Raw genomic sequence first — 26,741 nt, 5'->3', positions numbered from 1 at the left:
CCTCCCCAAGGGCCACCAGGGGCCCTGGGGAGAGCCAGGAGGAGGGAGCACAGCAGGCACCCACCCTGCCCAGGTCTGGCTGCTCTGCAGGCTAGTGCTGAGTCTGACACCTCCTGTTCGGGGTGAGCTGATCACGGACCCTGAGGACACCTTGTTCCTGTAGGGGTGGTGGAAAACACCCTGGTGCCCCCTCGCATGCTCACACACAATCCCAGCCCACAGCACCTCAGCACACATCAAAGTCACCACCGTGCAGCACACACCCTGCCAGACCTGTCCCCTCCCCATGTCCCCAGCCGCTGGGACCTTGAACAGAGCTGATAGGACACCCCGCTACTTGCACCAGGAACCCCGTTTGCCCCATGAGCAGCAGATGGACACCATGTCCCAGGATTCTCCCGTGGATGCAGCAGCCTCATAGCATCCTTGGGGGCAGCTCTGGACACCCACCGCCTGCCCGCCGTGTCCCCGGAGGAGCCAGCACCGCCCGCGCCCGTTACCTTCCAAGGACACGGGCTCGAAGAGGCCAAATTGCTCCAGCACCTTGACGAAGAGGACCAAGACCACCAGCACTGCGATCATCTCAAGGCCTTCCAGGTTCATGGTGGGGGTGTCTCATGGCCCCACACCCCCCTACCCCTTCCCCACCGCAGTCCTGGAGCCCCCTCACCCCAGCGCTGCAGCTTCTGGCCCACGCATCCCCAGGGACCCCCGCCTCTGTCCCTGAGGGGGGGTTAGCTGTCACTCCTCTACTCAGGGGCTCCTGCCATCAGCTGTGAGCGAGCAAGGGGTCAGCGCAGGGCTGTGGCAGGTGGCCTGAGAAGCCACTGCCGAGAACCCAGGCAGAGCAGGGCCGTGCCTGTGAGTAAGAGCTGAGAGAGGCCAAGTGGAGGGAGGCGTGGGGGGGTGGTGAGGATGGGGGGGCCAGGAGGGGGAAGGAGGCATGCCCTCCCATTCCAATGACACCACCTCCATCGATTTGCTTAATGCAGTTGCTAAGGAAACGGGCCACAGATATTAAAAGGCACTCGGTTCCCGGGGGGGGGGGGACGGGGGGGGGGGGACACGGGGAGAGACAGGACGCTGGGCACTGGCTAAACATCCAGGATAGGGATGACTCAGACTTGTCCTCTGTGCCCCACGGGAACCACCATGGCTGAGCACCCCGAGGTCCCTGCAACCCTCTTGGGGGAGAACCTGGGGCAACAGGTCCAGCTGCCCCATCTCCAAGCAGGCAGATGGATCTGGCAGTCTCACTGGGAGAGCCAAGGGGAGACAGGGAGCAGGACTGGGGGAATGAACCAGGAGTGGGGGCTGTGACACAGGATGCCTGAGATGCTGCCAGACACACAGGCAGCACAGCAACAGGCAGGAGAGGAGACACAGGGGCTGGGGACCCAGCAGGACCAAGGGACCCAGCCAAGGTCACACAGCAGTTGGAGGCAGAGGGTGAACCCAGGCATACGTGTGCCTCGAGCACACATGCATGCACAGCCAACGGGACTATATTTACCTTCTACACTTTTTTTTTTAACAGCATCCCAGCCCTTCTCTGGCTGCTCAATGACAGGCCACAGGGACCATCGGGGAGCCAGGCGCCCAATGATCCCTTCCCCATCACCAGAACAGCACCCCTTGGGGTGCACAACTTCCCCCAGGGATGTGCCTGGCACCGTCCGTCCCTGAGTGGACAAGTCTTATATAGGGCATGAAGCAAGGCCTGGGGTGGCAGACAGGGGCAGGGCTGCCCCCATGCCACTGCTGCTTCCCACCTTGCCTTGTCCCCACCAGAAGCAAGGCCAGCTGCCCCAGGCACAGGTGGGATGGCCACGCCCAGGCTATGGGGCAAATCCCCTGCCCAGCTCTAGGGTCCTCCTGCCTCCACAAAGGGCCCTGCAGATGGAACTGGTGCAGAAAGCCCCTTTTCCTCCCTGTTGTCTTTGTGCCAGGAGAGAAATATGTCACCACGGCAAGAAACATCACCCTGGGACACCCACAGGTGGAAGGGGATGGTGGAGGTGCTCGCTGATGCTGGCAAGCGCTCCCAGCAGGGCTACCCCACACCAACATCCCAGAAACCCCCCTCAGACCCCCAGCCCCAGCCCCAGCCCAAGGAAGCTGCAGGTTTGTCCCTTGGCAGAGGACAGAGAGGGTTGGTGGCTCAGTCCCAGGCAAGGCTGGGCTATCTAGCGGCTCTGTGCCACCAGGCTTGGCGTCTCCTGCCTGCCTGGAGCATGCTCCCAAGGCTCTGACGCCAGCAGAAGATGCCAGAGATGCATCAGAGGCGGCTTGGGGAGAGAGATGAAAGTCCTCCCTGGGGAAACATCCCTCAGGCTGGAAGTTTTCAGACCTGACATTTCCTTTTCTTGGAAAGAGGTGAGTTTCCAGGCACTGAGCCTAGATTTCACCCAGCTGGCTCCCGGCTTTGCCCCTGCCCCAAGCCAGTCCCTTCGAGGATGGGGCAGCACAGGCCTGTTGCACTCTCGGACGAAGTTTCCCACTGACACCAACTGCATTTTTAAAGCCGTTTCTCTTGCTGATCCCTAGTTGTAACCCATCCTCTCACTGAGCCTCCAGCTGCTCCCAGAGCCAATGCTTGTTCCACACCATGGGGCTGTTTATTCAACCTAATTTTGGCCAGAAACGGTGACAGAGGAGCTCTTCCAGACTGAGCTAGGACTTGTCCCAGCAAAGAGGTTTTGGAGCCGCTACTTTGCCAAGCAAACTGGCTCAGCCCATGTAAGCAGACCATCGTTGGTCCCCTGTGCATCTCCGCTGGCATCATGGGATGCTGGGGCTGAAGGGCACAGTGGCAGGTCAGGCATCGAGCGATGGCTTCCCCTGCCTTCCTTCATGCCTGTCCTGTGCCAGCCGACCTCCCCAGCAGAGCAGCAATAAATCACATGCTGGCTGCCATGTCAGGATTACTCATTTCCATGCTGAGGCCATTAATAAAAGCCCTCCACTGTTTATTGCTGGCATGACTCAGGATCCCACCAGGACCAGCACAGGCACCTGGTGCTGGTCCCATGTTCCAGTGCCACACATTGTGCCAGAGCCCAGCTCCCAGCACCCCAGACTCACTAGCGTTGCTCACCCAGAGCACATCCCTTCCCAGTGAGGGCAGCTCCAGATGAGCTAGGGGATGTTTTAGGGGATCACTGCCTCAGCTCACCCAGGTCCCCAAGGGATGCTCCTCCATCTGGATCTGACCTGAGGATGGAGGAGACACATGGGACCACAGGTGGAGTTTCACCCATGGAACCAGACCCACAGTCACCTGCAAAGAATGCCCAAAGGGCCATCCAAAATGTACGCACCCCACCAGAACTGAGACATGACTTTGCCCTCCATCTCACCAAGGGGCACCGCTCCCAGGGGTGGCTCCTCACCCCTGAAGCCAGCCAGCATTTGGCCTTGCTGTGGGAAGAACCACGAGGCTCTGGCTGAGCTGTGCAGTGAGAGGTCACATGGATGGATGGAGAAACACCCGCCCCAGGCAGAAGAAGCCCTGCACATCCCCAGACACACAGCACCGGCGCCACACCTCCTGCCCTGCTCTTTGCCGTGGGGGTCTCACCCTGCAAAGCCACTGGCACACGCATTCCACTGCAGCGGGGCTTGGAGAGACCCTTCACCAGGGAAACTGGGACCCCTGCCACATCCCAGAGCTCCCTAACACACCAGCTGCGGACCAAAGATGTAGGTCATGCCCAGAGGGACCAAAAATCCCAAAATGCAAGTTGAGGCCACAACATTAGCACCAGGCACCCTCCACAGAGTGGGAGGCACTGGGGAGTCGGTCTGCATCCCCATCCCGCAGTGAGGGGCAATGGTACCTAGATGCTGGCATCACGGTGGAGCCAGATGTTCCCGGAGCAGCCCTGGACACCACTGTGGCTCGGCCGTGACTGCTACTGGCTGTTCTCACACACAGTGGAGCAGGACTAGAACCAGCAGGAACAAATAAAGTGACTGAGGAGGAGACTGAGGTGCTCCAGAGAGGCAGAGAGTGGGACCCCCAATCCCCCTCTCCCACACCAAGAGCCTAGCTTGCCTCACCGCCTGGCTTGTGGAAGACAGGACAGGCCAGTGTCACCCTGTCCCCCCATGTCCCAAACCCCGTACCTTCAATGCCGCTGATGATTTTGAAGCAGCGGGTGGTGAACCAATAGGAGATGAGGAGGAGGATGGCAATCAGGGAGGCATAGAGCAGGCTGTCGTTGTGCAGGGATGTCCTCTCCATGGCTCCATCCCCTGTGCCTGCTCGCGCCCCCCACCCAGCCCGCCGCACTATCTGGGGCAGCCCTGTCCCGGCAGTCCCCCTGCCAGAGGAGCCGGCCACCGCGGGCAGGGAGGCGGGGGGCTGTGTGGGCAAGCAAGCAGGTAATTGGGAGCGTTGTGTGAGAGCCAGGCTCCCGAACCAATTACCTTAATTGTGCTCAGGCAGCACATGGCAAACAGTTAAAAATAACCCTCCTGGCCCGGGGGGAGAGTGGCACTATCAGCCAGGAGAAGGAAGAAGCAGGGTGCAGCGAACAGATGGGGCTCACTACACATGTGGCTGCCTCCATGCCACGGGGCCAGCAAGGCATTGCCACAGCCCAGTGGCTGCTCTGAGTTCCCTGATGACCCCAGGATCCTCAGGACTCAGCTCCTTGCTGCCACTCCACAGGAGGAGCTGGGAGTCCTGGAAATGGGTTCCCCAGGGAACAATGCTGCAGCCCAGGATCAGAGAACACCAGGATCTCTGCTGAGATGCCTGTGCCCGTCCTTGCTCTAGACACAGGGCCTTGAAGGAGGGTGGCTCTGCAACCCAGATAGCTGGGTCTGGCAGAGAGGTGCTGTCATCTTGTCCCCTGCACCCCAATGCAGCACCTCCCCAGGGATGCCTGGGATCAGCACCTCCTTTTCTCAGCTTGGAGTCAGAGCCAACCATCCCGGTTCCTGCTCTGCAATGCCGGATGCGCTTGGGCAGTGCCACTGTGGGACTGGGCACACTCACTCACAGACCCCAAACCCCATGAGCTGCACCCACACCTGAGACACCTCTGGTCCCCAGACCATGCTTGGCCCCACTGGCTGCCCCATGGGACATGTGGCTGGGGAAGAGTTTCACCCCAACACCTCTTTGCATACGTCTCATCTTCGCCCTTCGCAGCTACAGCCAAGGAATGTAGCCACCCAGGTTTGGGATGAGGAGCCTTTCAGGGCACAGAACCCAGGCATCCAGATTTGTCCCCACTTTCCTTTCTATGTCCAAGACTGAGCATCCCACAGGGGACACAGAACAGGGTGGCAAAGTGGTCTCAGCATGCACCCACAACTCAGCACTGGGGAGGACGGCAGACCCTGTAACACTGCCCCAGGCACAGCTGTGCCAGGACGGGCAGCCCAGGCTGTCACCAAGTCCACACCACCTGTCCCACTTCGGGCTGTGACAATAACAGCCATGAAGTGTCCCCTGCCCGGCCACCCCCACCCTGACTCTCTGGCACTGCTGTCAACACAGCCCTGCCACCCAGCTAAAATTAACCAACCCACCAGCCACACACCGTGTATAAATAGAAGTGCCCCGGAGCAGGGTTTCTTGCCCCGAAAGCAGCTCCGTGCACACAGCATGCCACAGGCATGCACAGGGCAACACCCAGAGCTGATGGGTAGTCAGGTGATTGGTCCCCATCCTCCCAGCACTGACAGCAGCTGGGCACAGGGAACTGTTCCCTGCTGCAGGACAGGAGCAGATGGGCAGGGACAGGACAATCACCCATCATCAAGGGACCTGTTTCTTTGGGAGAGGACCATGCACCTTGACCACGACCAGGCTCTGCCCTGCCTGGGAGCAACCCCTGTGGCTGCCCCTAGGGTGCTCCTAGCCTGGTGCTGCTGGGTGCTAGGGTGCTACCCCCCCAAAATGTGCCATGGGACCAGCTGGGCCACAGCAGAGGTGATGGTACCTGGACACAGCTGGACAGCAGCTGCCCAGGTCCCTCAGGTGCTGCTGACCCTCCAGGTGGGCCAGCCTGATGGATAGGAGCCTCTTCTTTTTTTTCGGTTCTCGGGGCCATCATCCATTAGGGAGAGTTAAATTTAGGTTACAGCTGATCCCTTATTACCTCGCTGCTAATCAGAGCACGAGCAGATTATTAATAAGCACATTAAAATATTGGCAAAGCGCTATTTTTGGGAGGTGAAGTCACAGTTTTAATCTGGTTAATTGATTGAGTCATTTCTCTTTCCCCCCATCGGCGACCTGTCCTTGGCTAGCTCCCCAAGGCACCCAGCCAGGAGGGCACCCCACCCCAGGGCCCGCCTGGCCAGGCACCCCTGAAGTGGGCTCTGCGGGACCTCCTTTGCCTCTGCAGGGAGGGCAGAGGGGCTTGTTGCCCCTTTTGGGGGCAAGGTGGGGGACAGCATCCAGGTGACCCACGTGCTACATGGACCAGAACAGTGGCTGGGGAGGAGGGGATGCTGCAGAGGGGATAAGGCTGTGCAAGCCCCACATCCTGCTCCCAGCCCCAAGCTCTGAGGCTTAGGGGGGTCACAGACCTTCCCAGCTCTGGGTTTCACCCCACTTCAGCTTCTCCCACAGCTTGGGAGGACACCGAGAAGAGAGTGAACAGCAGTAGCGAGCACCACTGACAACCCCGTCCTCCACATCCATCCCAGTTCCACACAGCACAACCAATCTGCACACCCCAGCAGGGCTGTGGGGACAGGATGGGACCAAACCCTCGGGGCCACTCGGCACTGCACACAGCCAGCCCTGAGACCCAGTCCCCGTGGGACACCCACTACAGATACAGTCCCATAGTCCCCAGCTGGAAAGCCCAGGACACTGTGACAAGGACCTATAGGACATCCTTGCAAGTGGTGGGGACAGGAGCACCCCAAGGTCCCCTTCCCAATCCATCACCTGCAGCTCTGTCCCTCACACCCAGGGCTGGACTCAGCTGACTCATCCTCTGCCCCCTCCGCTCTGGACTAGTTGGCTGGTGCCCAATGGAGCCAACTAGCGGGAATGGACCCGGCGCTGCCTGCGGGCACACCCAGCCTCCTGAGCCCGGCATGCCGCTTAGCCAGGCCCACACTTACCCTGGCATGTCTTCCCCTATTGCCATGTTGTAGGCTGGCGTGGAGCCCTGGAGGGCCCACGGGGCTGCAAAGTGATGGGAAATGCCCACGGGGAGTGTTTCCTGGGGCCAGGCAACCCTCCATTGCAGGACTCAGATCCCCATGGGCAGGGAGGTGGCACGGCAGCTGGGCATGGCTCATAGGGTGGATACTGCTCCCGTGTCCCAGTCCCCAGTGCTTCGCCAAGAGCATCCCCAGGGTGCCCCCACTATCCCCCAGTCCCAGGAACAGGCACAGGTGGGGGAGACCCAGCTCCCTCAGGTGAGGAAGGAGGGTTTTTCCATGCAGGCTGGGTCCCAGCGAAGGCGGTGCAAGTCCCAGCCCTGCTCTAAGGCGTGACACTGCCACATTGGCCCAACAAGGCCTTCCCCGTGCTCCTGGTACAGCAGGTCCCTCCCCAATACTGTTGTGGCCCAGAGGGGCAGCCCAGGGGTCCCCAGCAGGGACAGACCATGGGGAAAACAACAGCACAGGGGCAAGGGGACAGGGACAGGAGCTGGGCATCCAGGGTCCCAGAGAAAACAGGCACATGACAACCTCTTCAAGCTGTGCCCAGTGGGGTTGGGAGGTGGCTCTCGGCTTGCACCCAGGAGAGGGGATCCTGGCCAGCTGGCTGGGCTGTGCAAAGGCTGGCAGGGGGACGTGGGTCCCGCCACGGCTGTGACAGAAAACTGGGAGCACACTACACAGCTCTGTTCCCAGGACCAGCAGCATCCCAGGATATGCAGGCATCAGGGTGTGTCCCTGCCCCAGCTCACAGGCACAGCTTCTCCGGCCAGATGGATGGAGGGCAAAGCCGCAGCCCCAGAGGAGGTGGATGCCTGGCACAGCAGGGGAGGGTCGGACCAGCTGCAATTTATTTCCATAGCAGATTTTTCACGCTCTGCTCTGCACCAGCCCCCTCCCCAAATAAAACATTCCCATCACTCCAGGTCCACGGGGGACCTTCAGGGACTCTCATTGCCTCCTGTAAGCACCTTCATCTTTGCCCCACACGGAGCCCAGTGCAACTCTCTTCCTGAGGCTGAATCACTCAGCACCTGAACAGAATTCCACCCCTTCCCCAAAGAACCCCACAGAGCCCACCAGACAGAGAACCTCTCCCACAGAGCAGACCCCCGTGCTGTCCAGGACAGCACCTACCTTGGGAGAGGGTCCCGGTGACAAACTGGTAGAAGAAGCGGATCACCCGGCCCAGCTGCCTCTTGCAGCGCTGCTGGCAGTGGCTCATGGCTCCAGCTCACAGCGCTGGGGAGGGACCAAGTCGCACCCCCTCCCGGCCAGCAAACAGCCCCCCAGCTCCTCCGAGCAGCAGGCAGTGCCCGGGGGAAGACTGAGCCTTCCTTGCCCGGAGCGAGCCTGCGGGCATCGGCAGCAGGTCCAGCCCGGCAGCGGGGGCACAGGCAGCGCGGCAGCTGCCAGGCCCTGCTCGCAGGCGGCAGGCAGCCAGCCGGGAAGTTTTGTGCTGGGATGCTCCTGTGCAGGCTGGCTGCAATCCAGAGGGGCCGGGGGGCCGGCGGTGATGCCCCTCCCAGGGCTTAGGCTCACAAAAGCTGACCACAAGCTCGGAGAGGGAGCAGGATGCCCGGGTGAGCGCCCCCGTGCCGTGCCAGCCCGCTGGCCCCCTCTGCACAGCAAAGTTGCAGGGAGAGGTGGGGAGTAGCGGCAGGGCGATGCTCGGGGTTGGAGAGCCCAGCGGTGCCGGCTAGCTCTCCGGGAGAGGCAGATGGATGCCTCCCTGGCTGGCAGAGTCCCGGGTTGCCCCTGGCTCCTGGTCCGCCCCTTGCCACCAGCTCGACCCGGCACTTCACGCCCCGGCTGGCCGGGAACCAGAGGCAGGTTGGTATGGCAACCCGCAGACTCCACAGGTCCCGCTGACCAATGAGGCACTGCTGCATCCCAGGGCCGCCTCTCTCCAAGAGCAGGGAAGGATGCTTCTTCCGGATGGGAGCCGGCACCGAGAGCATCCTGCATCCTTGGGCATCAGCCCTCCGCTCTCACTGTCAAGCACTGTGAGCATCCTGCATCCCAGGGCATCAATCATCCGCTCCGGCCAGCCAGTGTTGCGAGTGTCCTGCATCCCTGTGGCAACAGCGCTCCAGCACTTCGAGCATCCTGCATTCCTGGGCACCAGCCCTCCGGCACTGCGATCATCCCGCATCCCCAGGCATCAGCTCTCAGGCACGGCGTGTCCTGCATCCCCGGGCATCCTCTCCCGCTGGCTCCACACAGGGGAGGAGACAAGGATCGGTGCAAGGATGGGAGGAAGAGGAGTCAGACTCTCAGACCACTCCGGCTGAGAGCTGCTCGCTCCAAAGCTCAGCCTGGCAGCGAGTTGTAGCTTGCATAGTATGTCAGAGCCAGAAGAGAGTCTGGCACGTGGCAGTGGTGGGATTTCCCTGCTTCCCAAGCCAGTCTGAGATGCTCTGTGCACATGCAAAATTACATCCTTCCCCAAGTCCCATTTGCTCGGCTGCGGTTCCCTCTCCACATTGCATCCACACCCCATATGAGCAGGATCTCTCGGTTCTGCATCCATCCCGGCTCTATTATCTCATAAGCTTCATCTCTTATTAATGGGGGAGGAAGGAAACAAAAAGGGACCTGATGGAAATTATAGCTTCTGCTCCTTTGGGGATGGAAAAGGGGGTGCAGGTGTTATCCAGCCAAGAACAATCAGTCTGTTCGGTCCCTACCAATGACTCAACAAGAAGCCCCAAGTAACAAGGCAGGAGCCCCCGAGAGGTTGGTGTGGGGTAACCTCACCCCTTGCTCCCAAGAAGAAGGGTCACCCCCTCCAAACCAAGCCCTCCCTGTCTGTTATGCTGGCTATTCCCCTGAAAAGGGGGGCATCTCCCAACAGAGAGCCCTCACACCATGGTGGACAGTGCCCAGAGGTGGGGGGGCAGGCACCAGGGGATGCTGCACTGTTCGCTGCAGGGCTGAACCAGGTTTGGGGAGACCCTACAGCAAGGCACAACACACAGCACAGCGAGAGCCTGCAACCCTACAATAATAGACCCACAAAGCCCCAGGTCAGGGAAGGGCTGCAAGGGACATCGACCCCACAGGGGAAAGGGGACAGCCCAGGCCAGTGGAGGCAGAGTGAGCAGCTCAGCAGACAGAGGCACGGATGTTGGGACAGTCTGTGAATGCAGTACCCTGACCCTGACTGAGCCTACCTCCTGCGGACAACTGGTGACAGCCAAAAGCTCAGAAATTTGGGCTACCAGCAGTGTCCAGTGCCCTCCTGCCACCTTCCGCAGACAGGTAGGGGTTTAGGACCCTAGTCCTTATCTACAGTACCCAGGAGCCCCACTCCCAGCTCAAACTCACTACACAAACACACTGGGACAGTTTCTTGCAACGATCAGATCCCATGAGCTGTGTGATACGCGGCCAAATCTTGCAAATGCAGAGCTCCCCCCACGCTGGGGGAGAGGGCTAGCTCCACAGCATCACTGCGGGGACCAGCCAGCACAACTCAGCCCAAGGCGGCCGCAGCACCCCAAAAGCCCGTGGGATGCAGGAGAGGTGGCAGAACAGCCACAGGAGGGTGCCAGAGCCCACAGGACGTGACAGCGAACAAAGTTTTCATATCCATCCCAAATCCACCATCCAGTTCTTTGGGAGCCAGAGACTACCTGGCCGGTAAAGCTGCTCCATCCCAGTGTGTCCCGGGTGGGCAGGAGATGCAAGTGCCATCCTGTGCACCTTGGTCGTGATGGCCATGCGGGACAGGGGAGCTCATGTTTTTTCTCAAGTGCAGACCACCCCACACCAGCCTGCAGGCACATGTCAGGAGAGAAAAGCCCAGCACCAATGTCACCCACCCCACTTCCAGGCTTGGCTGCCCACCAGCATCCCAGGGTGCTACAATCAGTCCAGAACTGGAGAGTGATTTCCAAAGCAGCATCACCTGTCTGGGCTGGCCCTTGGCTCTCCAGAAAAGGCCCTCATGGGGAAAAAATAGGATGAGCCAAGGGGACTGTCCTTCCCCCCTGCACACAGCAACCCACAGCGGGTATTTCACAAGGACAGTGCATCGCACAGAGACATGAGCCAGCTTGCTGCCATCTCAGGGCTCACTCTGAGCACACACTCCCCAGGCTGGCCCAGGGACCATGTGTCTTGCCCTTGCAGAAGGGCAGCAAAGACACTCGGTCACTGATCCACGTCCTCCCTGGCAAGACAAGAAGGAATCCAGCAGAAATGAAAAGCAAGCCATAAAGCAGGGCTGTTGAACCCACCCTTACACACCTTTCTTGCTGAAGATATCTCTTGGGTCACAGCCAGCACAGGTGCCACTGCAGGATGCACCCCACCAGCCTTCCACCCCACCACCCAGCCTATGGTTCTCCCAAATCTGCTCCTTCCCCAAGGAGGACAGTGGTCCCCCAGCCCCTGCCCCAGACCAGGGGAACTCCAGTGCCCACAGTACCTCACAGGGCAAAGGATGTCATCTCTCAAAGGGATATTTTGAGCCAGACTGTGTCCCCAGAGCATCTTCTGGGCCCCGAAGGGGGACATGGCATTGCTAGAGCCACAGCAATGGGAAGGAGGAAGACCACGGCTCTGGGCTCTGTTTCCAGCTCTGCTCCCGCCACCTTTTCTGGCTCTGGCAGGGGGAGCAGATGCCCCACACCTCCCAGTGCCACGCCTGCACTGGCAACCGGCCTAGCTCCCCACTGTAGGGTATAAATGGCAAATTCAGGGAGACTGAAGAGCAATGTTGTCCCCCTCTTCCCTGGCCCCAATCCCTGCTGCCTGCCTGCGGGCTGTGCTGGGACACCTCCACCTGGGATGCACAGGACTCCAGGGTGGTCAATACAGCCCATGCAACACCTCTGTGGTGGCACGGCCTGTGTGGTGCCACGGTGTGACCCACGATCTGACCCACAGTCTGCACGGTGCCACGGTGCCGTTGCTGCTGCCTGACGCTGAGAGGAGCCCCCGTACAGCACAGCGGCAGGGCCACGGGGAGGTGAACCAGGGACACGGTTCATTCAGACGGAGGTGGCGGCTGGTGGCACACGGGGGACAGGAGGGGACACGTGCAGTTGTGTCAGAGCACGCAGGCAAGTGTGACCACCTGGGCAAGGTTTTGCATGCGTGAGCAAAGATGCACAGGAACTGTCAAGGCCACCCATGCACAGACACATGGCCGCCACGGCCTGCTGGCAGTCCCTCGCAGGCTGAAGGGACAGTGACAGCACTGCTGGGGAGGGGGACACTACACAGCTGTCAACACTAGAGCCATTGCTTCCTTCCCTGCCCACGTCCTCTCCTGAGATGGCTTCTTGGCAGACACATCCTTCCTAAGCCACCGACATCTGGGCTGGTACCTGCTGTGGGAGCACTGGGGATGGGGAGTGGATGCGGGGAATTCACGCTGGTTCCTGGTCATGAAATACTTATTAGCACAGCCCGAAGAGAAGGGGAAAAATAAACCAGAAACAAACACGGACATCCCCAAGGGGCAGCATGCTGGGCTGGTGCCTGGGGGCCACTCCTGCCTGTGCCAGCCCTGGATGGCTTCAAAGTGTTTCAGCCCGGGGCCACACACTGCAGGGACAGGACCAGAGCAGAGCTCCAGCCCAGGGCCACCCTGACCAGGGCATCTGGGGGCTCTTCAGAGACATCCTGGGGCTGGCAGAGGGCAGACCCCTGTGACAGCATCTGCCAGTTTCTCCCTCAAGGAGGAAGAGCAATCAGGGTGGGAAGGAGGCACATTTCCATTAACGAGGAAGGGCAGTCAGGGTAGAAGGACACAAGGGCACCCTGTGCCAAGCCTCAAGCCGCCACTTGGGTCCACTGGGACTGGGCAGATGCTCTGTTCTCTCTATATCTAAATCCATCAGTCACCTTTTTTGGGGGATGGAGGGCACACACATCCTAGCAATGCCAGATCCACAGCTGCTTGGGGAGGACGCGACAGCTCCCAGCTGGAGGGAAGGCTCAGCAAGACTCATCCCAGAGCCAATGCACACCAAGGGTTGAGGAGCGGGATATCCCAACAGCAGAGACTGCAGGAATCATGTGAGTCCTTGATCCCAGACACATTATGTCGGGCGGGTGGCTCTGTGGGAGCCAAACACGGCTGTCATCCACAGAGGAAGGCTCAACACAGACAGCCCTGCATGCGGTCCCGCTGTTGCTCCTGCCTCCTCCCAGCCCTGGGGACCCACAGCCTCCAGGACTTGGGGAGGTGCTAAAAATGTGATGCCAGAGAAAAGAAATAAGGCAGCTAATGAGGTAATTTGCATAGCTATTACTAGGCAGGATTTGCAGCAGCTCTGACATGGGGTGTGCTGTCACTGAGAAGTGCAGCCCGAGGGTTCTGCTGGTGCCTGCAGAGGGAAACACACCACAACCGTGCTGCAGGAGCCCACCGCAGGTGCCTGCCACCCCACCTTGCCTGCTTCCCTGGGCAGGGAAGCAATGGGCACAGGACCAAACAGGGCAAGAAAGTGGGAGAAAGGCTCCGAGTGGGGCAGTCAGCCTGGGAGGAGTGGTGTGCTCTAACCATGAGGCCACGCCATCTTCGGCCACACACCCTGGGGCTTGGTCCTGCACAGAGCACAGGGCAGCACACGGGTCGTACCTTGCCAAGACACACAGAGAGCATCCATGAAAGGGTGAGCTTGTGAAGGCCAAGGGAGAGCTGCCAGCAGCTCAGGCTGCCTCGCAGGGCAACCCCGCTGTGGCACAGCCAGCTGGCTCCATGTGCCTCCCCATCCAGAGTCTACTACAGCTCCCTGCATCCCTTATCTCCTCTTGCTCCTTTGTGAACCTGGCCCAAAACACATCTCAGAACAAGACCAAACCCTTTCCTACCTCACCCTGTCTGCCAGCAAACCCAGCTTGCTCTAACTCCCAGCAGAAGGTGCAATTTTGGGGTGTAGGGCTGTGCACAAAGCCCAGTGGCAGCACCAGCTCTGCATCGTGGCTGCTCTCATCCTTAGATGCTCCATTCAGGAACTGCTGCATCATGCCAGGCAGAAGGGCACTGGCCATTCTGGTACCCCCAGGGATGCAGGAGCAACACACCTGCTATCTCTGATGCTGCTGGATCCCCAACCAGCTCTGCTAGGATAAATGCCCCATAAACTGGCCGTGTGATGGAGAGGGGTGGCATGCAGGGCCACCCTCCCTCTGGGCTGCCAGGGCACGTCTGACTTTGATCACAGACCTGCGGCGACAGCTCGGCTCGTTCCCAACTGATGGATTTTGTTAAAAAATGCATGTGGCGTGATCCGTCTGCTCGGGAAGGCTCTGCCAGGGAAGGTGCCTGGCCCAATGCTGTGCACCGGTCCTGCAGTGCCAACCTGCCAGCAGCCGGCACACAGAGGGTGACGGGGCAGCAACCTGTCTCTGGTGGCACTGAGGTGGGGACCAGGACATGCCCCAGTTGGCATTTAGCTCCAAAGGCCCCTCTGCAATGCAGGGAAAGGAGGGGGACACCCCCATGGTATCACAGCAGAGACAGGCAGGACTCAATGGATGGGTGATCAGACAGACAGATAGACACAAGCTCCACCAGCAACTTGGGCGGTGAGTGCAGGGCAAAGACCAGGTCAGAGTGTCCCCAGGAACCACCCTGGTGCGTCCTTCACCTCCATCACTCCCCATGATGGCCTCCAGTCCTCCAGGTTACACCGAGGCCCTATCTCGTCCCAAGCTGCATTTTTTAAGTCAGTTCTGCTAAATATTTCAGGGATTTACACAGAAAAGCTCTCTGTGCTCCACAGCACGTCAGCCCCACTGGCATCATACAAGCAGCCGCAGACATATCCATCCCCCCCGCCCCCCCCCCCCCCCCCCCCCCCCCCCCGCCTGCTGGGGCATGAATAATTAATCGCCCCCACGACAGGGTAGCAGCGGCGGGGAGGAGAAGACAAGACGACGGGGAGGACGGGCTCCATCTCTTCCCACCCAGGCTCCTGGGGTGCACCCTGAGACCCTCCCTGCCCTGCAAAGGAAGGACAAAGTCCAGCACCAATATCTGCAGGGAAACCGAGGCACAAGGAAGGGAGAAGAGCCAGGACCTGAGCCCAGCCCTGGTTATAGAACTGACATGTCTAGACAGCAGCAGTAAGGACACCACAGCCTGCCTGGAGCATCTGGGGCCATTTCTGAGCTTGTCGGGTCTGCAAAGCCCAGCAATGCTGGGGGCACCCAGGATATATGGGGCAGTGGGGCAGCACAGCCCCTGGGACCTCCAAAGAGCACAGCCTTCGCAAGAGGGGACGTCGCCATCTGGGGGTGCACAGCTCACACTGAGGCACAACACAGCCATAGCATCTCCTTTTCCTGAACCGGTATCCTTTTGCCCCTTGGATGTCCACCCTGCTCCATGCTCATGGCACCCCACAGGGATCAGCTGGGGTTTCCATCCCCAGCACAGCAGCCTGTGTCCCCAGACCTGTCCCAGCTCCCACTCCAAGACTCAGCAGGGTCTCATGAACTGCAAAACTGGGAGAAATCTCATCCTGGCCACAGGTGATGCCAGCCCTGCTCCCAAATCTGCTCCAGGGGAGAGCATGGCCCTCAGCATCACTCCAGCCTCACCACACCCACTGCCCCATGTCAAGCCACGGTGACAGTGACAAATTAACAAGCCCATGCAATCGTGCACAGGTTGGGCTCCAATAAATGGGAGATGGCACTAGGCTAATTTCCTTGCAGTCAGTGCTCTCTCCATTACCAACAGCTCCATCTACCCACGGTGACAGGAGAAAGCGCAGTGGGGATGGGCTGGGAAGCAACCTCGGCTCCCACGTGTGCAGGCAGCGTGGGGCTGCTGTGGGCCAGACAGTGGGGCACCCTTGATCACCCGGCCAGACGCTGCCAGGCTGAGCAGCACAGACTATCAGCGCCACAGCTTATCCAAGGGCTCTGGCACACACCAGCTGCACAGCTGGGAGAGGGAGATAAGGCACCCAAGGGATCCCAGGGAGGGGAAACACACCTCAAATGGCAGGAATCTCCCCCAAAATTGACTTGGCTTGAAGGCATAGAGAGTGTCTGATGCTATTAATAACTCCAGTGCTGTGACAAGGCGCCTGTCCCCCGCTCCCCAGCTCAGACCCTCCTCACACGGGAAGATGCAGCAACAAGGCAGGGAGGGAGAGAGAAATGGTGTTGGAGATGGGGCTGAGGTCCTGACCCATGGCTCTTCACCTGTCTGCATGCTGACAGCCCCCAGCATTGGCCTGAAATCCCCAGCTGGGTGACAACCTGGTTGGAGGGACGTGAGGGGCTTACGGCAGGGAAGACACACAAGGTCAGCACTGCCTCTCCCACAGCCCACCTGCACGTTTCTCCAGCCTCAACCCAAGACACTGCGCAGCCCCACAGCCGGGCTGATGTCCCCACATGCCAGTACTGACCCTCTTCCCACTCACACCGTGAGTGAAGGCTCAGACCTCTGGCCTCCTGCCCTACACTCCCTGCCCCATGGTACAGCAGGGCCACCCACCCAGCATCTTCAGGGTAACGGCTCAGCCCACTGCCAGCCTGAAGGAGCCCCCAGAGACTGCCTTTTTAAACTGACATTTTGGGGACAGGAAAGCTATTTTCGGTTGTTTCATAGGCAGTGTTTCCATTGTAGTTTGTCTGCCTCCGCCGGAGGGAGGAATACTCTCCCTGGGGGTGCCATGGCAGGCAGCTTTGTGTTGGGCTGTGGTGCTAAGCACCAGCTCCACACCACTGGGTTGTTCTCACCCCCGCAGCTGCCTACTCAGTGCCTGGAGCCAACAGGTGTGAGAGTAGGTGGGAAAAAAACATCCCTGGGTTCCTCACCTGGGCACAAGGGTCAGGAGCATCCCACCCAGAAGAGGGGCTGGCAAGGAGGCACAGAGCAGACCCGGGGGACTGTGGTCCCACCCAGGACCTTCTCAGCATCAGCAAGATGTCTTTTCCACACATCTTGGTGAGACACCCCCAAAAATGAGCACACAGAGCTGTACAGCTGCCCCTCCCCTGGAGCCCCCAAGCAGTCTTGATAGGAATAAACGTGCCTGGCAATTACTCAGGGGGAGAGTACAGCCTCCCAGTGCAAGACCTGCTGAGAGGCTCAGAAATAAATATGTTAATAATCAAATATCCATCCTGTGCCTGAGCTCACGAGAGGACTTTCAAGTCTAATTAGCAGCAGATTTGTACCATCGCTGCCTGGACTCAAGGGACAATTCACCGTGGTTCCCACAAAGTGAGAGGCTCTGCTATAATTAGCTATCAGCATCCCGACTGCAAGGATTACCTCCAAATCCCCCCGCGCTTCAGGCTGGGGGGCAGGCGGGACCCAGGTAAGCCAAGATGAAAGATACCCTCAGGCTTTGATCTGTGCAAATCAACTCTCGAGCTGTAAATCCAAGGCAGGCAAGAGGACAGGCAGCACACCAGGAAGAGAGGCACCCCCAGTCTGCAGATCATCCCATGCTCCCCTGCCTGCATGCAACCCCTAAGCAGGCAGAGAGCTCTTTGCCCCACAGCATCCTGCCACAAAGCTCCAGAGTGCCCCCAAAACCTCTCCATCCCCAGACCAATCATTTCCAAGCCAGGCCTCTGACACCCATGGCTGCCCACAGCTCCGGGAGGCCAGTCTGCAAATGGGGGCCGTTTTCCAGTCTAACCCAGCCACACGTGTTGTACATCTCATCACCAACGCAAAGAGCTGCCCCCACCCTCCACAAAATCGACACTAAGCATAGCTGGTGATGCGATGGCAGGTGCGTGGTGCACGGGCACTCGGCACCATGAGGGAGAGGATCGCATCTACAAAGAGACCCAGTTCCTTGCTTCAGGCGAACACAAACCTCGGGGCTCGGCAGCAGTTTGGGGGTGTTCATCAATCCCCACGCAGACTGGGCTGCCCTGCCACAGTTCAATGCAGCGCTTTGTATCAGGAAGATAGAAATCCTGTCAGATCAGACCTTTCCCCAGTGCATCACAGCAGGACAGGCAGTGCCTGGGGGAGTGCTCCCACCACCCCTGCCCATGTGTGTTTAAACAGGGGACCATCCTGTTCCAAAGGGTGCCGTAAGAGACACTGTTCCCGGTGCTCCGGCACCTTGGGATAGCTGGGATGGGGAAAAAGGGGCAGCCAGGAGAGCAAGACATGGGGGCAGCACCTGGAGGTGCACCACTGCTGGTGGCCAAGCAGGGACCAGCCTCCTGGGGAAGGCACAAAGGTGGAAACACAGCGGAGGAATGAGGGAAGCGATGGACAGAAGACAGAGGAGGCCACATCTGCGCTGAGGACCAACAGCACAGCCAAAGATGCTCTGCCAACCGGGGAGCAGGACCCACGAGTCCAGCCCCGCAGGGGGAGTGCCCAGCCGATACTCAGCTGGAGCTCACTGACCCAGCAGCAGCTGCCAGGGACACTCATTAGCACCAACTAATTGCAGGCAGAGGTGGCTGGCCTGCACCTTCCTCCCGTCCTGGCAGTGGGCATAGCTCTGAGCCGAGGGGAGAATTATAGACAGGGCGACAGCGGTCACGTCCAAGGCACCTCCTCAGAGATGATTTGGAAACACCTGTGCCAGAGATGCTGTGCCCATGAACAAAATCAGCACTTCAGCCCTCTCAGGGGCACGCAGGTACCCCACATGCAACCATGCTCCCCGAGCCAGGGCACAGGCCTCCCCATCCAGCTCCTCTGCCAGCCTTTAGAGACCTCCCCAGCACCACTGGTTTGTTCGTGCCAGTAAACAAGGGGTTACCAGCCCCTCACTTCCCCACAGTTATTTAATTAAGCAGTGATAAAAGGAAAGACACATTATCGGGAGAGTGACAGCGGGTCGTAATTACAGCAGGGCGGGCTGTGAAAACAAACAGCGCAGAGGGAGGCAGGGTGGCACAGGCCCAGGGAGCCACTGCAGGCACTGGGCACCCACATCCCTGCCCCAGAGCTGTGGCCAAGGGCAGAGGCGAGATCCTCGGGTCTGTGGGCAACAGAGGGGGAAAGATTCCTTTGCCCGGGTGATGAGGGCCCAAGAGCCTCCCCCTCCAGATCGCATGGGGCTGGGGTGGCCCCAATCCCAACCCCTTCCTGGGGATGCTGGGTCTCAACCAGCCCCAGGGAGCAGCAGCAGGTGTTCAGGGAGATGCTTTGAAATATTAAACACCATCTTCTCCCTCCCTTCGTTGTTTTGGGGCAGCCCTCTGCACTGAAGGGACTTGCTGCCCAGCTGGGGCAAGGGGGCAAAGTCCCCACTGGGATGTGACACCCCAGAGGGGCCCTGTCTGCCCCCCACGGAGCTGGGCATGATGCCCATCTGCTGGGTTCCTCCAGGCTTGGGGTTGGAATGTCTGCCCCATCTCCCACACGCAGCAAGGGACAGGGGTGGGAAATGGGGCATGGCCACGCTGTGAGCAACCAGCCCACAGCCCCCTCCCTGCCCAGCCACCCAGCAGTGGTGCTGTCCCAGGGGACAGGGAGAGCTTCACACCCATGTCCCCTTCCAGGAGTTGGTGGGAGCCACTGGGTGCCACCACAGTCACAGCTGGGACACATCAGGGTGGCTCGGTCCCGAGGGGTGCATGGCCACCTCCACCCTGCCACCCATCCTGCACCACTGATGCCCCTGTCCCCTGCACAGCCCCCAGCCCCAGCCATGTACCTTCCCTTTATTAAATCCTCCTGGTCTCATCCAAATCCTCTTAGGGTCCCCCTCTCCCATTGCAGCATCTTTAAAGTAATGCCTAGCCGAGCATGGGATAGAAGGAAATTAACCCTGGGCAGGGGGCAGCCTCCATAATGCCTTTTAAGGCCTAAAAGCACTCTTCCCTGCCTTTCTCCCACCTCACCATGCAGAGGAGAGACCAGATTTGCCACAACAGCGAGCATCACTTAAGCAAGGGCTCCCAGCACCCATGGTCCTGAGCTGGGGTGGGTGAGTCCCCCTCCAACCAGCGCCCTGCTTGGGGGGCTGGGAGGTCGCCCCGGTCACGCTCGTATCTGCAACCTATGCACGGATTTGCTATTGCCAGCAGCAGCAGCCAGCTGGGACCTCACTGCGAGCAGTCCCAGAGCTGCCCTTTGGGGCGGCAGGGCCCCAAGCCATGCAGGGTCCCACACAGCCTGCACCCCTGTTGGGGCACCTCAGGGTCCCCAGCTCTGCAGCAAGAAGCTGGGAGGGATTTGGCTGCTGGTGGGATGCACCTGCAACCCCACAGTTTGGGGAGCCCAGAGGAGCTGGAGCAGCACATGGCAGGGACAAGGCAAGGACGCAGGCTGCCACAACACACACCCTGATCAATGCAGGGGATACTTCTTGCCTGTGCCACCATGCAGAAGTTGAGATGAGCTCCTTTCGGAGGAGCTGTGCGAGGGTGAGCAGACACCGAGGCCACAACAAACAGATCCATCCCACACAGCCAGAGCCCAGGCGGGACTTGATATTTTTTGGGAAAATGCCTCAGGGAGCCAACTCCCTTGCTGCCTGCACAGCGCAGCTGTGGGACCACAACCCCAGCAAGACCTGGGATGCTCCCAGCCAGCAATCCTACCAAGCTGCCCTCTCCCAGGACAGTGGGGAGCCACGGCCAGGCATCACCTGCCAGAGCAGTGCTCCCACTGATCCTCTCCGCTATGCAACAAATTATTTCATTCGCATTAATGACTTTGCGGCAAAGGGGGAAATGACATGAATGATTCCCAGTGCCTGGGAGTGACTCATTTTGCATGGCGAGGGGAGGCGAGCAGGGAGGGCGGGTTCTGGGGGAAATTTGTTTGGGTCAGCATGAACGGCACAGGGAAGGGGCTGGGCTTGGAAGATGCAACTTTTGGAAGTAGAGTCAGGGGGAAAGAAAGAGGTACTTAAGGACAGATGCCACCATCCAGGAGAGGGCTGAGATGTCCCTGAGGGATGCTGGGATCAGTCGTAACCACAGCATATTACAGCATCCCTCACTGCGCTGCCTGAGCCCCTCACTCATTTGTCAACCTGTATTGCAACCCCAAAACCTGGCACCAGCAGCCATCCCTCCCCACTTCGGGGTAAAACTGGGAGCTGAGACACCATGCAGGGGCAATCAGAGGCTGGGAGTGCTGTGTCCTACCACCAGACCCCACCAAATCCAGCATGCCCCTAGGAGCACAGCAGGATGGGCAGCTGCCTGACATGGCCCTTGGGGCAGGAGGGGACTTGTCACTTGGGCTGCAGCACAGAGCCTGGCATCTGACTCTCTCCCTTCTCCCTCAACTCTGGGAGGCTTTGCTAAATCACACCATTAAAAATTCATCCATATTTCCTCCCAGAGTAAATCAAGAGCCGTCAAAGGCCAGCCAGCCCAGCCAGCCACCTCCTGGGGACACCAGAGACACGCGGAAACATACTGGGGACTTCGACAAACCACTACAAAGTAGCCCCAGGGGGACCCTTTCAGTGACAGAGTATGGGGTGGATTATTGCCTTTAAACCAATTCGGAGGCTTTCTGTAACCAATACAATTTTTAGAAATTCAGTCTAGGAAGAAGCAATTAACCAAACGGGCCAGAAGCAGTGGCTAGCCTGTCTAATCTCGTTAGCAAGCAGCCTGGCTCTCGTTTCTCCCCGACACAGCTGGATGGGCCACAGTAACCGGGTGAGAGCAGCCAGACAGCTCTTCCCTGGCTCCTGTTGGGTCTGAGGGTGATCCATGGATGTGTGAGTTTACCACTGCCTCTCTGCATCCCACAGGGCTGCATCTTCCCCAGCCAGGCCAAGGGAAAAATCCTGGAAACCCTCTTTCCTGTGTCTCAGATCCTGGCCAGACTGTCACCAATGGTCCATCTCTAAAAAGCACTTATTTAGTGTCCAAATGTGTGGGTTTGGTGATGGGAAGAGGGCAGGTAAGGAAGTTAGTGCATCCCAGTCCTGCTTGCTGCTGGGGTCAGTGCCTGGAGCTAGGAGCAGGGTTCCACTTTCTGCCCCACAGAGGGTCAGTGATGGGGTCCTGCTAATCTCTCATGGCAGCATCTTGCCGAGAAACCTCCCTCTGCTTCAGGCTGCCAAGCCCCTTCCCAGCAGGAATGTCACTGCCATGGGAGGTGGCTCACGGGGGCAGCAGGACAGCCCAGAGGAGTCTTGTCCTGCCCAGTCAGTCCCTCTGTCTCCACATGGCAGAGCTGGGCCAGCACACTGGTGCAACAGCCCACCTGCAGAGTTAGTCACTCCATCACTGTCTCTGACCTGCTCCCAGGAGAGGGACGGCAGGTGAAGCCATCCATCTCCACTGCCAGCCTGGCACCAGCCCTCGGGGCTCCAAGCAACCCCTGCCTGTCCATGGGCACAGCTGCTGCAGCATGGTCTTCGTCTGACCTCTCCGGGGGTCAGCCAGACCCCACACCACTCCCTCCCATCTGGGACAGAGCCACCTGCTTGTCCCAGGTACAGCCCAGGGCTCTCTTAAGTGGAGCATGGAGCTGGCACAGGAATCGGATGGGCACCGCAGCAGCCACACTCAGAGCTGGCGCACCTGCTTGAATGTCCCCCAGTCCTCAACATGCCCAGGTGGGGTGAGCAGGAGAAGGATGGATGGGACACCGTCCCTCTTGCCGTACCCCAGAGCTCCCAGCAGTAATGCTAACACTGTCCCAGGGTTGAGAGGGGTGCCAGCTGCCTGAACGGGAGGGATCCTGACCTGACAGGTTCAAAAGCCAGGTGGCTCCTGCCAAAAAGGGGCTGGAGTCACCTAGAGCCAGACAGAGCTGAGCCCTGGGGCTGCCATCAGCCACAGGCAGGGGAGGCCTGATGTGTGAGAGCATGGGCACGCACGGGCGCGTATACAACACACACCCCTGCCCACAAGCATTCATAGGTGACCTGTCCTTTACAGACCGCAGAGGAAATGTTTAAGAACACCCACATTCAGAGGCAGCAAAGGTGAGAGGCCCCTCTCGCCCCATGCCCCGCGGTTCCTGTTGAATGCAGCAGCCATCCTGCCCCCAGCTCCCCTCCTGCAGAGCGGTTCCAAAGCCAACTACTCACACTGCTCCCTGGGGGGCTGCACCACCCATTTCCATTTGAAGCAGAAGACAAATTTCCTTAAAAGCCAGAAGCAGCCAGATCTACAGCAGCCTGGGGACGGGAGGACCCCGGTAAGTACCTTTCACCCAGCACAGCTCTGCTGCCACATCCCCTTTGCAGAGCCGCTCAGTAGGGTATCACTGAAAGTGAGCCACTCTGTCCCCTGCATCCCATCCCCAGCCCTGTCCCATGCACTGTCCTGCTGCTCACCCCCATGGCGTGGCACCCACCCAGCCCTGGCCACTGGCAGAGCACCCTGGCATGGACTGTGGTTGAACAGGACCCCTGCACCCACCCCCAGCCCCTGCCCTGTAGAAAGGGGCTCCTCTCCTCCGTTGCTCTCAGGGAAGCTGCTTGTACCAGCCCCAGCAGTTCACTTGCTTGGCAATAACCATCCCCAGTGCTCCGCAACCCCTTAGTGGAGGATTTTGATCCCCCACCCCAAGGCAGAGCCCCTCACTGTGGCATCGGGGAGACAGACTGCCCAGCTCAGCCCCCCAGCGGGGCACAGCAGGGAGATTCATTTCACTAGAGGCTCATTCATCTGCAGCACGATTAAAGCCCAGGGCTTAGATCCATCCCGGTGGCAGGAGAGCGATTTGCCAGCAGATGGATTTATCATCTCCCAAGAACAGCAATTTGGCTTAAACAAAACCAAAGCACTTCTCCTAATGAAAACACCACTAACGAGCAGGGCCAGCAAGGAAGGGGGAGGGCAGCTCCACTAATGGGGTCTCGCCTGTCCTTCGGGGCTAGTGTGACCCCCTGATGCCCCAGCTGCAAGGCGAGGGGATGAGGCCCAGCTCCAGCGGGGACCTATGGACCCAGTATGGCCCTGGGGGAAACCAGAACCTGCTCTAGGTACCAGCTCTGCTCACCCTCCCAAACTTCCTTCTGTTCCAGCTCCCAAAGCTCTGGGGGCAACTGGTCCCAGCACAGCACACAGCAGGAAAGCAGCATCACCAAGTCCAGACACCTCCAGCTGCAACACGGCCAGCTGTGGGGAAAAACTCCTCTTCATGCCCAAACACAGAGATGGTGAAAGAGCAAACCCCTCCCTGGCCATGCATCACCCGCCCTGTGCAGCAGGAGCTGTGCACCTTGGCCGAAGTTGCGACAGGCCATGAATTATGCATCAGCATCTGCAGAAATCAGCTGTTTAACCGCCCCGACCAAACCCACGAACTTCCTGTCAATTAATCCTGTGCCACCAATTCCCTGTGGGCTCCGACCTGCCTCTGCCTGCAGGGATGCAGCAGGAGATGCCAAAACCTCAGCTCTGGCCTTTCCACCTGCATAACCCAACCTGCCCGCAGGCAGCAGTTCCCAGTAGCATCGTCCCTGTGCCCCCTGCCCCGCATGCGGCTCTGCCCGGGCGTGGGCTCAGAGCAGCATCCCACCTCCTCACTGCCAGGATCTCAGCCTCTGGTCAGGAGAGGCCACAATGCCCTGTGAGAGGGGATTCATTGGCATCGAAGGGCTGCAGGCAAGCCAGGACAACAAAGAGGGAAGAGGGAGAGGGGTACAGATGCCAGAGAGAGGGAGACAGCAGACAGAGATGAGGCAGAGTCAGGCAATGCTCCCATCACCCCGGGAAGGTGCAGCATCCGTTTGGCACAGAGGAGACCCCATGGGAACCCCCGCCCCAGCACATGAGTGGGAGCCCTTTGCCCACCCTACCCCACCCTGACTGGGGGCCTCCTGGGGAGCTTGGGGACCTGGCTCAAGGGTCAGCTCAGCTTCCAGCCCAGCCTCACCACTGGGCCGTGGGCAGCAGGAGCAGAAGCAGCAAGTGGAGGGGGGACGCGTGGGGCAGCAGCGGCAGTGTGGAGGAGGCAAGTTAGCGGGGGAGCAGGGGGACAGGCGGCACGCTCAGTTCCCACAGGCCGCATCCCCCAGGGGAAGGACACTAGTGTGTGTCACCCCTCCTTGGGGGCTGCTCTAGGAGGAGAGGATGACCCACACGCGTTGCTGGCCACAGGGATGCAGGTGGCCGGCCCTGCCAGACCCGTGTGGGCAGAGCAGAGTGAGGCAGCCGTGCACCCAGGGGTGTTCCTGTGCTGCTTGAGGAAGCAACTAGGTGAGAAAAGGAGCTTTGTTCTGGGTATGGGTGGGGTGCTGCCACGGTCTTGGGCAGTGTCTCCATCCCCGTCCCCCTCCCCAGAATCCACCCCAGCAGGCAGCCACAGGCATGGCACACAACCTGCCACACATGCTCACAGCCCGGTGCCCAGACAGCCCCTGCCTGCCTCCTGCGCTCCCTCACACACTGTCACAACATCCTCCAGCTGCAAATCCCAGTTCTTCCCTTACACACACTATTATTTGGGACAGGCTAGCACTGACACCCCCTCCACATCCTGGGAAATAAACTATCCCCCTTGGAGGTGGAAATCGTACACTACAGCAAGCTCACAGAGATTTTCCATCTGCCTGGCTGATCACAGACTGCGAGCAGCCACGATGGAGCCGCTGGGTTTGCCAGCAGCAGAATAAGCCCCTGGCGCAGCCCTAGATCTGCCCATCACCTGGAACCCGCCTGCGGCAGATGCATCGCTGGGGCATGGCTCTTCAGCTTTACACCGTGGTTGACACCAGAGCCTGTCTCTTGCTGCCGTCCTGCCAACCCCACTGACCCATCCTCCCTTTGTCATGTCTGTGGGGGACAGATCAGCCCCATCTCTCCTTTCTTACTTCCACCAGGAGAGATGCCTCTGAAACACCCTCCCTCCAGGTAGGGCGGAGAGCTCAGCCAGATGCTGCACTGGTACCTACGGTTTTCCTCTCACTGGGTGGGCTGCTAAAAGTGCTAAGAGTTAGGGAGTCCCCATCCCTCAGCCGTGCCTTGGGAGGCAGGAGGATCCCAAAGCTCTGCAGATGGTCTCTATAGCAATTGCTCACCCACTGCAAACGCTGCGGCTGCCTTTGGGGTGGAGCAAACGGAGGGAGAAAGCAGGGGTGAAAAGTGAGCCTCCTAACCCCTTCTGGGGGACAAACAGCCCCAAAGGTGAATCCCTCATCCTTCCAAAATGCAGCTAGGGGGTCTGACCCACTCAAAGCCTGACTGGGTGTTGACCCTGTGCTGGTCCATGCCACCCCGCTCGCAGGACACACCACGGCTGGGACAGGCTTGTCCTTCAGAGTGAGATGGGGCCCTGGGCCACCCACCCCTGCCCCCAAGCTGGGGCTGGGGCATTCCTGCTGCCCACACACCCCTGTGGAGCAGCAGGCAGAAAGGAAAGCTGCCTCCAAGCCCCCCCTCGCCTCTTGTGCTGCCAGGGTTTGGGGCCAGGGACACAGTACCTGTGCTCCTTGGGGCAAAGCAGCTCTGGGCTCCCATTTCTCCCTCACGCAGGGCCATGTCCCGAGCAGTCCCAAGACACTAGCTCCGGGCTCTGCTTGCACGCTAATCACTCATGTCATTAGAGGGCTGGAGGAATAATGTAATTTATGGACGGCTTTTACTTCTTGCTAGCGTCATCTAAATACCCCACAAATGGACCGGTTTAATTTCCTAGTGGCGTAACCTAAACATTTCTCTTCTTAACACCCAGGCAGGCGCCTAGCCCCAGGCTCAGCAGCTGGGCA

The 26,741-nt window shown here is 59.5% G+C and overlaps 1 protein-coding gene across 4 annotated transcripts in view; it reads right to left on the bottom strand.

Moving 5' to 3' along the window:
• KCNIP2 (potassium voltage-gated channel interacting protein 2) overlaps positions 1 to 26,741 on the bottom strand; it is a 46,838-nt gene that overhangs the window by 17,270 nt on the left and 2,827 nt on the right. The window contains exon 1 of one of the 4 annotated variants that reach the window (XM_074907589.1): positions 501 to 603. The exons of the other annotated variants lie outside the window; for them this stretch is intronic. Within the exon in view, the coding sequence (XP_074763690.1) occupies positions 501 to 603 (103 nt within the window). Of the gene's footprint in view, positions 1 to 500; positions 604 to 26,741 lie in introns of those variants that run through there. 4 annotated transcript variants of the gene reach the window in all.

Source organism: Athene noctua, chromosome 5 (assembly GCF_965140245.1).
Source record: "Athene noctua chromosome 5, bAthNoc1.hap1.1, whole genome shotgun sequence".
NCBI classification, from domain to species: Eukaryota; Metazoa; Chordata; class Aves; order Strigiformes; family Strigidae; genus Athene; species Athene noctua.
This window is presented reverse-complemented; position numbering and strand designations above follow the sequence as displayed.